The sequence below is a fragment of the Motacilla alba genome, chromosome 4A (assembly GCF_015832195.1).
Source record: "Motacilla alba alba isolate MOTALB_02 chromosome 4A, Motacilla_alba_V1.0_pri, whole genome shotgun sequence".
In the NCBI taxonomy this organism is placed as follows: domain Eukaryota; kingdom Metazoa; phylum Chordata; class Aves; order Passeriformes; family Motacillidae; genus Motacilla; species Motacilla alba.
The window spans coordinates 8,810,926-8,822,955 of record NC_052045.1 but is presented as its reverse complement, the minus strand read 5'-3'; the positions used below and the strand labels follow the sequence as shown (position 1 = coordinate 8,822,955).

General features: G+C 40.2%; 1 protein-coding gene across 1 annotated transcript; it reads left to right on the top strand.

Moving 5' to 3' along the window:
- The first annotated feature begins 7 nt into the window (after window positions 1-7).
- FAM199X (family with sequence similarity 199, X-linked) lies at window positions 8-11,298 on the top strand. The gene is made up of 6 exons (XM_038164856.1): window positions 8-319; window positions 3,048-3,267; window positions 5,185-5,334; window positions 5,653-5,814; window positions 6,915-7,175; window positions 8,026-11,298. The coding sequence occupies exons 1-6, from the start codon at window positions 132-134 to the stop codon at window positions 8,194-8,196; spliced, it is 1,152 nt and encodes a 383-aa protein (XP_038020784.1). The 5' UTR covers window positions 8-131; the 3' UTR covers window positions 8,197-11,298.
- The last annotated feature ends 732 nt before the right edge of the window (window positions 11,299-12,030 follow it).

Genomic DNA, 12,030 nt, shown 5'->3' with positions numbered 1-12,030 from the left:
GCCGGAAGCAGCGGCAGCGACGGCGCGGCGCGTCCCGGGACCGGCCGCTGATGGCGGCGCCGCCGACGCCGTGTGCCCGAGGCGCTCCCGCCGCCGCCTGAGGCGCTCCCGCCGCCCCCGCGCCCGCCGCCATGACCGAGGAGCCGTACGAGAAGTTCCTGACCCCCGAGGAGCCGTGCCCGCTGCTCTCGCACCAGCACCCGCCGCGGGGCGGCAGCTTGAGCCTGAGCGAGGAGGGCTGCCTGGACGTCAGCGATTTCGGCTGCCAGCTCTCCTCCTGCCACCGCACCGACCCTCTGCACCGCTTCCACTCCAACAGGTCCGCTCGGCGGCTCGGGGCGGCCGGGCCGGGTGATGCTGAGGGCCGGGGCGGGCGGCGCGGGGGTCGCGGCGGGGTCGGGGCCGCCCCTGGCAGGGCCGCGCATCCTTCCCCTGCTCCTGCCGGGGCCAGCCGGGCACGGCCGCGCTGCGGGTGCCCCGCCTGTCCCAGCCCTGCTGGGTTACCCTTCTCTTAGCTTTGTGTGGGTTCGGCTCATCACGGTATCGTTGACAGTGTGAGCTGGGTCGATTTTTTAAGATGTGTTTTTTCATACAATCACAGAATGGTTTCTGTTGGAAGGGGCCCTAAGGGTCATCCAGTTCCAATTCCCCGGTCCTGGCAGGGAGACTGTCCACTTGGATCAGGATGCTGCTAGCCTCAGTCTGAGTTTCTTAATTTTCGAAATTTCGAATTTTTGAGGGCTGTCGGCAGCTATAGAATGGTGTGTTTATAACACTTAAAGGCAGGCCTTGCATGGTCACCAGGCAGACCTTTAGAGATTCAGGATGAGTTAGGCGGCTTGGTGACTCCACTGACTCCTGCAGAAACATTTCCACCCCATGCTACTAATTAAGGGCAAATTATTCTGCCTGTAATTTGCAGAAATGCTAATACAGCTCTGCAAAGAAATTCCAGCTGTGTTCATAAAATCAAAATCACAGTCCTGCTTTCCTAAGAACCTAATTCTGCTAATGCAGAGTATTAAGCTTGAATATAGCAATAGTTTTCTTTGAGAATACTCTGTGAGATTTCAGTCTTCAACATACATGTCTCCAACATTCCTGTTCTAGTCTTGCAAGATTCTTTTATGGGTTATTAGTACTTCTTTGGCACAATTATGAAAAGTGAATTTGTATTAAATCATGGAAACTGCACTTTAAAAGTGTCATTCACAAGGGCAAACTTTTAATTATACATTCTTAAATGATTCAGCATGAAGAGCCTCGATCAAACATGATACACTTTCATAATATAGTTCTTAAGTCATAAGACATGAGCAGTAAGATATATTCTTAGAATATCCGTAAATAAATGTGTGATAGTCACCAAATTTGCATTTAATTAATTTTGTACGTTTCTCTGTGTTGCCTTCCCAAGTGCGCTGCTCAGGTTTGCTCCTTTTACAAGCTCAGGTTTGTAACCCAGCCATCTCGAGGGGTTGTTTGGCTTCTCTGGAAAAGGACGTGCCCTGTCTTGCGCTGATTAAGCCATTGGAGATGTGCAGCTCAATCTGTGGTGTTCACATAAGGCTTTCTATTTTTTGAACTTAGGAGTAATTTCCATGTAGTTCCCCTTTGTTGTTAATCCAGTTCACCCCAGGGAGCCCAGCAGCCCCCTAGCCATGAGAAGGTGAGGCTGACTGCCTGCACCTGGAGTATCTGTGTAGTTTGTTGGTGCTAGAGCCCCTGTACCTCATCCTTTTTGATATGTCTGGGAACTTTGTCCACTCTATCTCTCGTTTCATTATTATTTCATGGATTCTGAGACTGTATTCATGTTGAGTAACGTGCTGTGTCACCACAGCCATGTTCTGCTCATTACCAATGGATTGCCTTGCCCACAAGAGTCTGTACCAGCAAGGCATTGCACATCTATGGGGGATGCAGAAAGGGAGGCAGGGCAAGATCTCCTGAATCTGCTACAAGGAAAGTTTTGGAAATGTCTTTAACACTGGCTAAATTCACATTTGGCCAAGTAGATGTGGGAGTCAATCCATCACAAACATATTTAGCCAGCCTGGTATGCAGTTTAATGAGATTGAGGACCAGCCTTTCTGGTGATAGGATTGCTCAGTTGGATAGAAGTGTTTTCTGGTTAGCCAGGCTGAAGTGGACAGGCTGATGGAACAGGAGTTGATTGTGTGGGTTTGTGTGGTGCATTTTAGAAGCCCTTTTCAAATTGTTTTGGCCATATTGCAGCGCTGTGCTGACTCATATTTGTCTCGACCTACTTTTCTCCAATATGTAAAATAAGTTCCAGATATGGAGACTGATTTTGTGAGCTTGTTACATTCTGGCTTACTCTCATTAGAGTAAAAAATCTGCTCTGTGAAAATGGAGTTCTCAGTAGCTTTCCTTTAGCAACAACTTCAGCTAGCTTTGTAATGAGGCAAAAAAAAGTGTTTAGTTTTGGCATGGTATCATTTTCACACAGGTCACTTCCCCATCCTGCACTGTGCCATGTCCAATGTTTTTGACATTCAGAGTTGTGAATGATAGATCCATAATGTGCTTCTCTATTGTCTTAATGTTGTGGGGGACTATCAACCTGGAATTTCTTTTTGGCTTCTATTTTTCCTGAATTCAAATGGATTAATTACTTAGTTTTGTTTATTCCAGTTTATATGGAAGTTTAAATATACCAATACATGGAATTTCTTTTTTCCGATCAGTGTGTTTTAAAAACCCAACCAGCAGCAAAAAAGGGTCAATTTCCATACTACAGGAGTCATAGTTCTGGGGTAGAAACTGACAATATATGAAAATAAAGGTGTAATTATACTAACTGTATATGGATTTTTGCCTGATATTTGTAACGCTGTGTTCCCTTTAAAAAGACTTAAAAATAGAATACTTCAATTTACACAATTATAACTTATTTCAACAAACTCAATGTATGATATCACTGACTAGCAAAGTGGAGGTAGTTTTACAAGGCTTAAAGGAATTTCTTAGGACACTTGATGCCAGGGTTTGCTGCTCTCTAATTGTGTTGTCCTGTTTTGCAGGTGGAACTTGACATCTTGTGGGACGAGCGTGGCCAGCTCGGAGTGCAGCGAGGAGCTGTTCTCATCCGTGTCTGTGGGGGATCAGGATGATTGCTACTCTCTGCTGGATGACCAGGAGTTCACCTCTTTTGATCTCTTCCCCGAGGGCAGTGTCTGCAGTGATGTCTCCTCTTCCATCAGCACATACTGGGATTGGTCAGACAGCGAGTTTGAGTGGCAGGTAAACTGGCTCCACTGGAAATGTAAAATTTTGTGTAGACTATTGCATGCTGGATTTAGCTGTAATTGAAAAGTGATAGAATAGAATATCTTGAGGATCACTGAAGTCCAGCTCTTGGTCCTGCATGGGACAATCCCAGGAATTGCACTCTGTGTCTGAGGGTGTTGCCCAAACACTCCTTGAACTCTGTCAGGCTTGGTGCTGTGACCACTGCCCTGGGGAGCCTGTTCTACTTCCCCACCAGCCTCTGGGGGAAGAATCTTTTCCTGATACCTAACTTTAACTTCCCCTGACCTGGCATCTTGCTGTTCCCTGTCACTGGTCACCAGAGGGGAGAGACTGCTTCCTCCCACTCTTCTTCCTCTCTTGAGGAAGCTGTCGACAGCTATGAAGTCTCCCCTCAATCTCCTCTTCTTCTGAACAAACCAAGTGACCTTAGCATTTGTTTCTTTGTAACTGCTGAACATAGGAGCACATATCTGAATCTTGAATGATAGAAAAAATGTTTTGTTTCATTTTATTCCAACCTCCTTAATCAGGAGGGGAGACTGAAGGTCAGCTCTTCAAAGAAGGTCGCTTATGTATCATGGTCATTTGGTTTTAGGGACCAGCGTGTGTTTCTTGTAGCCATGAGCTCAGACCCTTTGTACTGAGGATCTGCCCTGCTAATGAGATCTGGTTATAGATATCTGGTCCTACTGATATTTTCTAGGTAAAGTGTACAAACTCTTGCCATAGCTTATTTCTGTAGTATATTTCTATGCCAGTAAGAGTACAGAGCTCATTTTGTCTCACCAGAATGGGAAAGGGAATCACATCCTTTTCCCAAGTCTGTGCTGAATCCTCGTTGGGTATTTCTAGTTTGTGATAGTCTTCCCTGTTCAGCAGTTTTTCAAATGTGATATGCATTTTTAAAGTATTATAGACCTAAACTGACTTTTTATATTAAAGACTTAAATCAGCTGTGAATGAATACATTTCAAATTGGCGACATAGGGCTTCAGAATTTATTGGGCAATACTTGAAAATTTTGTCAGAGCATGTAGAGAGTCTTGTAAGGACAGTACAAGAACTAAAAACTGATTTCAAGAAAGCTCAAATCCTGTTCCAGAAGATGCAAGTGAACATGAGACGTGTACTGAGTTCTGAAATTTCAATTGCCTGATAAACTTGGCAATTGTTTTGAAAAGAAGCCATTTCCTATGCCTTAGCTAGCTGACAGAATGTTTGATTGGTAACCAGCTTTTTTATTACTCTTTGTTTTTTAAAACAAGCTTTTCTTAAGAGCCTTACTTGACTGGATTTGTAGAATTTTGGAAAGACTTTTTTCTAGCTCTTTATGGTGTTATCTGGCAGAATCTGAGCTCAAGTAATCCAGCTGTCCCACTTTAACTGGAAGTGCATTCAGAAATCACATGTCAGTTGTATAAATGAAGCTAGCTGAAGTTCTCAGTTGCTTCCAGGCAAATGACAGTAATTTTAATTGAATTTTCTTGTGTAATTATGGAGTTTGGTAGGAATTACAGACCTACTTTAAAATTATCTTTCTTAAACTAGACTTATGCTCCAAAATGGGAGGTTTAGATTTAGGTTTCGATTGTAATGGACAGTTTCCACTGATGGAGAAGAGAAATAGTTGAAATACGACTTCAATCTGTGTTTTCTTAAACACAAATTTTTAAAGAGGATTGATGAGTACAGAATGGTGTGAATTGAGTTTGCTGCACTTGTTGTTTACGGGAAGATTCGAGGGAGTATTGCAGGTTTATGAGTAATTAGAAAGAGTTTGTTAAAGTACAGAGATAATCAATGCTTTGCTAATTTGATGGTATGTTTTGAATTGTTAATAGTGTTAGAATGATTTACAATCTGCCTACTCTATTCTGAAGCTTTGTTCTTCCTTTTGCATGTTACAAGTTGCCTGGCAGCGACATTGCAAGTGGGAGTGATGTGCTTTCTGATGTTATACCGAGTATTCCAAGCTCTCCCTGTCTGCTTCCCAAAAAGAAAAACAAGCACAGGAATCTGGATGAGCTTCCATGGAGTGCGATGACAAATGATGAACAGGTGACTTTTTTCCTATGTGAGAACTGCAGTGTACAGAAGAACTTCCAATTAAAAGACACAACTTAAAGGCCATTCTGTTTGCTGTAGGTGTAAATGCAGACCTGTGCACCATTTGATTCTTAAAACTAAACCTTGTCCTTTGGATCTATAGGAGGCAGTTAATTGCCTGCTCAAATTTTCACCCTGAGTTTTTGAGGATACCCAAGGCTAGAACCATGATATTTGAGTATGTTTTATTCTGTCAGTTCTTTCTTTTTTTCTGTTTCTCATTTAGAATCAGTAATACTTCGAAATGACCTGCCTTTTTTTGGATCCTAGGTTGAATATATTGAATATTTGAGTCGCAAAGTCAGTACAGAGATGGGCCTTCGAGAGCAACTTGATATTATTAAAATTATTGATCCTACTGCTCAGATCTCACCTACAGATAGTGAATTCATTATTGAATTGAACTGTCTCACAGATGAAAAACTAAAACAGGTGGGTTAAGGTTTGTACATTTGACTTCAGAGTTTCAGCATTTGGTTATATATTGCAAACTCTTATGGACTTGTGATCAATTTTTATGCATAATCATTAGATGTTGAGAGAGACGCTGGAGCACAATACTGTCAGTGACAGAAAATAGAGTTCAAAAGCATATTTGAATGTGTTAAACCTTGACATAAAAGACTGGTTGTATATTCTCACTGTGTGTTAAGCCAAAGCTGGTGAGTGTGTAATGGGTGATGTTGTGGCCCTGGTGCTGCTTATGGCACTGTACTCCACTTCATGACCATCCGCTAGTTGAGAGTTTTCATTTGCTCACAGTATGTACCCTAGCATTTAAAACTCAAAAAAATTGGAATTCATTGGGGAAGACCATAAATTTCATGTAGAGAGGGATAGAGAATAATGCATTTTAAAGATGTTGTAAGATGCAGATTATAACCAAGAAGGGTGCCTGGCTGATAGGGTAGATACATCCTACTGTCTTCTCAGTCATTGAATTATTAAGATGTGTTGTTAGGGAGAGATGCAGTGTCCATACAAGCTGAACTCCTCAGTGTTGCACTGATAATGATGAAGATAAAGTTGAAAATGGAAAACATTCACTGCTTTTATGGGCTTGGTCCGTTTCATGTTTCAAACATTTTGTAAGTGTCATCTTAATGTAGAAAAGTGCTTCTTTATTTACACACACTTTTGTTTGAGTATACCTAGCCAAATAAAGGGGTTTGATACATTAAGTAAACAACTTAATTCAGTTGAACTTGACTGATATTCCTGTTTGTTGTTAAAATAATAACATATTGTTACATAGTCACAAACCTGACCGCAGAAGAAGAAAAGAACCCCCTGGCCCTTGTACATATTTTTCTTCCTTCCATGGTGAAATGTCACAAATGTTGACATAGTTAAGTTCTGTGGGTGACTCCAGTCTGCTTGTGATTTTAGCAGCCACAAGAAAATGTTTTAAAAGCCTAACTGAACTGACCAGTAACTTCATCATTAGGCAGACTGTGTTTTTTTCCATGGAAAGGAGTATCTCAGTGCAGCATTTATCAAACTATAGTAATTTGGCTGCCTCTGTTCTAAAGGTGAGAAACTATATCAAGGAACACGGACCTCGCCAGCGGTCTGCAAGGGAGAGCTGGAAAAGGAGCAGCTACAGCTGTGCAAGTACCAGTGGTGTGAGTGGTGCCAGCGCCAGCAGCAGCAGTGCCAGCATGGTCAGCTCAGCCAGCAGCAGTGGCTCCAGCGTTGCCAACTCCGCGTCAAACTCCAGTGCCAACATGAGCCGAGCGCACAGCGACAGCAATTTGTCCACAAGTGCTGCAGAAAGAATCCGGGATTCCAAAGTAAAGTTTCTAGTTCTGTGTATCTGTATTAATTAAGCTGTCTTAACTCCTGAAGCTTGCTCGTGGGGTCTTACCTGGGATGTTTGTCCTGAAGGAGCAGAGTAACTGAGTTATCTGTCTAAGCCAGTGATCACAAGGAGTTAAAACTTGTGCTCTTCCCATCACTTCTAACCAAAAGTCTGGTGTTTGTATGTGGTAGATATTCTAATTATTTTTGTTTAGGATAAGTTGAGTGAGCTTAAATAAGGGCTTATGTATCTAACTTAAGAAAATAAGTGTCTAAGAGTGATCATCCTACTTAAGGCATAATTTCTGGACAGTAGAGACACCTGTGATGGTTTTTTGTTTTTTTTCTCAACTAGAAGTTTCATCAGGCTTCTTGAATCTTCATTATTTTTTGAGCATGTCTCATGAGATTCCTTTGTGAGAAGGGACCCTCTGAAGCATGTTTCATTTAAAGTGGAGCTGTGGCACTCCTTCTGTCCCCATGATTTAAATTTCAAGTGTGAAGGAGAGGAGCAGTTCTTTCTTGCTCTTCAGGATCTTGGGTTTGTTAATGTAAGACTGTAGCATTTCTCCAGCAATAAAGATCCCTCCAATCGAAGACTTGACCATGCAACATCACGGGTTAATGTTGTGCCTCAGAATTCAGTTGTGGCAAATGGTCTTGATATTTTAATATTAGGTATGATTTTGTATGAATGTTTGTACCACCTCTGAGAATTCATATTTGTTATTTTTCAGAGCGGATGTAATTTTAGAGGTTAATTTATATTTGCCAGCTTTAGAGGTGTTTTTTTCTAATTTACAGAGCAAAATCTTATGTTTTGTCTCTTCTGTATTTTGACAGAAACGTTCCAAGCAACGGAAACTCCAGCAAAAGGCCCTACGGAAGAGACAGCTGAAAGAGCAAAGACAAGCTCGTAAGGAAAGACTGAGTGGATTATTTCTTAATGAAGAAGTGCTGTCTTTAAAAGTGACTGAGGAGGACCATGAAGGAGATGTGGATGTTTTAATGTGACAGGGGTGAATTTATCAGTGTTCTTTCTAAGCCTTAAATGTATTATCCTTATTGTTTACATATATCTCTTGACCAAATTTTGATTAGTATTAACAATACAAACCAGATCTTTTCTCAAGTGTAATTTTGCTAAGAAGGTCTAAGTATTGAGTAACTTTAGCTTTTTGAGACTAATTTTGCAACAAAGAATTCAGAAACTTACCTGTCTTCTGCAAAGCTGCTGATTTTGAGGAAATTTGAACTTGGCTAACATGCTAGCTTACTTGCACGTAAGTCTAGGGGTACTTTTGGATGACACAAAGCATGCGTTACTATGCTTCAGCTTTTTTAGGTTTTTTTCCAGCTTTGAGTTGGTATTGCACTTGACTTTTTCTGTCCTCCTTTCCCATTATTAGGAAGATTGTTTAGCATGAGGAAAAATCTTTTGCTCTACGGGGCTTTCTTCAGCCTTGCTCTTGGTTTGTACAAAATCAAAGTACTGTTGATACTTTTCTAAAAGTTGTGATTTAATTTAAACTACACAGAAAACAAGAAGCAGGACATCTAATGCAGAACATCTGTAATACAAATACTGCCTAATAATGTAGTTCTTAGGAACCAACTAAAAATTAAAAAAAAAACCTCAAAATAATTGCAGACTTAGTCTTCAGAAGGTTATTTTGTTGCTCAGTATGTTACAATTGTTACTAATGGTTCACCAGTACATCCCTAGTATTTCTGTGAAAAGATTCCACTAAAAACACATTTATGCATTGGAAATACAATAACCTGCAATTAAATTGTCTAGGACACTACTTTAAATAGTTAAAAACACTACTGGAAACAGAAGTGCAAACAAGTGGCACACAACTTCAATGGTTTTCTTCCCCAGAAGCTATCTAAATATATTTGATTCGTGTTGTTGACAGGGGAACTTAATTAATGCAGCTGTACTTTTTAAATTGTATGTTTAGCTGAGGTTGTCTCCTGTGTGGGTCGTTACACCATGACATGTATCAGACTTCTCCTTTTGTTGCCTATCAGCTTTTGAAATTTCTCATGATAAGAAAATTAGGTAAAATTGTGGCTTTCAGGTAGGGAAGTAGTAGTAGTTTCAACCTTTTTCTTAATTCTGACAATCTTTAGGCTGATTTTAGTTTTTATCTTGGAACTACTTTTATAGAACTCCTTCCCCCATGGCTGAGATAAAAATGATGGTTCTAAATTTTAATATGAAATTTTAAAGTGTATAAAATATTTTTGAGTTCTGAGTTTAGGAAATAATTTTTTATTTTGTTGATGCTTCATTACTTTAATTTTGCTCTTGAATTCAGGAGTTTGACAGTTTAGTGTGGCCACAGGTGTCTGTAATTGCAGGATATAGCCCAATCCTGCAGAATGCATGGTCACCTTTAGGACTACTGACATTAATGTTCCATGTCCTGCACAGCCTTATTAGCCCTGACAGATGAAATATTTTCCTTTCAGATGTGGCATTCCTTTTAGCCTCAAAATAAACTGACCTGTAAATTATCCAAACAATGCCCTCTGAAAGGGTTTTGATAGGAAATAAATGAGGTCTGTAGTCAAACTAATATGTTTGAATTTAGGGCTGCTCTACAACAGGCCCAGGCTTGGCCATTGACTGACTAAGAGCCAGGTGATGGCATTTAAGCCCAAGATAGCTGTCTGTCCACTAACCACAGTGTCTGTGACCTGTCAGTATTTGCTTGTACTGTGCTGTTGCTGATTGATGCCTCCCTCCTGTATAATCAATGCTGAAAACTTCTTAACAGTATACACTTTACTGAGAATTTAGATTGACTTAAATCTGGAGCTTCTTTTAAATATCTTGTATGGAAGATTAAATTCAATTGCTATCAATTTGGCTAATTTCAGGGTATAGTTGTTAAACTCTTCCATGGTAATGGAGGAATTAATCATGAAATACTTCACCATGTGTACAGTCACAGTTCAGTACAACCTTTATTTTCTGCAGTGACTTTGAGATGTGATTGAATTTTTTTTCTGAAGAAAAATGCACACTTTGTACTGTAGAGAATCGAAACTCTGAAGTGAATTGTAAGGAAGGTGCAATATCTCAGTGTGGTGGAGCATGAAAGTGTGTTCACTTTATTCTGTTTCAGCAGTTATTCAGAGTTTAAAATGCCTCAGGGTTTTGTTGAGAGAAGACCCCATCTTTTGATGAGGTACAGTTCATTCTGTTCACCTGTCTACTAGCTTCCAGAGATCCTGAAGTGAGGGAGGATAGTATTTCCATCATAGTGTGAGCATGTAAGTATAAATTATTCTAAGTGATTAGATGGGTCCAGTTGTTCATCTCTTACATTGGGCAAAAAGGTCCTGGGTGCCAGAACAGCTGATTGTGCTGTGTTGTCTCCAGCAGGTACTTCAGTCATGTGTGTGACAGTTAAAAGGATAGAAGAGAGTGGATTTCCAGGGATTCCATGCTAATAATTTATAGCTCTGTGATCTCATAGATCCAGGATGCTCATAAGAATATAAAGAATACAAAACTCTAAATATTCTGGTAAGAATGCAGAATAACATCTTGATTACCTTGAATGTTCTTTGCCAAGTACTCAGAGATACAATATTGTCTTTCTCTGATCTCAGAGAATCAGGCCTGAAGTGACTGTGGCATTCAGGAGTTCTCATATATTCTACACATTAGAGGTTTTTTTTTCCTTTTGCTTTCTCATCCTCTGTAGTTCCAGTGGCACACTCATTTTGTGGTGGGGGAAGGTTTTTTTGTCAGATTCATGTTTTTCCCTGCAGCATGCTCAACACTTACTCAGGAAGACTCCATCCATGGTGGTTTTAAAAGACATGTAAATGTGGCACTTAGACAAGGTTTAGTGGTGGGCTTGGCAGTGTTAGATCTACGGTTGATGATCCTAAAAGGACTTTTCCAATCTAAATCTATTAATTTCTGTGAAATACCTGTGGTAGTAGTCAAGCAGTTGGAATGTCAGTGAAATCTGGTCTTGCTGATACAAGTTTTGGCCTTTGTGGCTACAGGTGTAACTACTGGGTTCTGATGAAGAAGAGTAACAGACTGCTAAAATAATGCATCCCTATTGTGGTTTATTCTTAAAAAAAGTAAATCAAATCCCTGCTTTTTATAAATGGGGAAAAAAATGTCAAGCTTAAAAGCAGCACAGAGACACACAGGAAAAAGCTCATAGTTACATGGCTTTGTGGTACTGAAACTGTGTCTGTAGGAACTTTGTACCCACTGCAATGTAAATATAAACAATTTACATTCTGTAATGATAACAGTTTGCTTCCATGGTAACTTTTTCTCTAAAAAGGCTTAGAAGGAGCACTGAAAGTCTGATTGCAATAGGACTGTAAACAAGAGAGAACATTATTTTCTAAAATGATTTTAAATATAAGGAAGAAAGCTGCCTGACAAACTTGGCTGATTTCTGTGTATCTAATGTCATCTTTTGTTAAAATACCTATTTTTATTTATCTGGGAAGCTGATAAAAAGATAGTTACAATGTGCTCAGTACGGGGTGCTTACTCGTAAGAGCAGGAAAAGTCTTTACAAGACTTTCCTGGGCTCAAATTTTAGTTCTCATATTGTGGTTTGAAACCTGTGAAGATCATTCTCTGGGGAGAAAACAAACCAACCAACCTGCTTGAACTTACTTACATGCATTTACATCAGAGTGCATATACAATACAGAAGGATAAAAACAGCAATATTTACTGTTTATCTGTGCTGAATGGCCTGAAGCCATTTCTTTTCTCCCAACACTCTTTCAACTTTGAAATCAGTTGATGCATTGGTCTATAAATATTAATAAACCTGACTGTTTTGGGAG

Bases quoted from the DNA above. Each gene is read 5' to 3' on its own strand.
- FAM199X (XM_038164856.1), top strand. From the start codon at position 132: ATGACCGAGGAGCCGTACGAGAAGTTCCTGACCCCCGAGGAGCCGTGC. The intron at 3,268-5,184 runs GTAAACTGGCTC...GCATGTTACAAG, and splicing joins ACAGCGAGTTTGAGTGGCAG to TTGCCTGGCAGCGACATTGC. The intron at 5,815-6,914 runs GTGGGTTAAGGT...TCTGTTCTAAAG, and splicing joins CAGATGAAAAACTAAAACAG to GTGAGAAACTATATCAAGGA.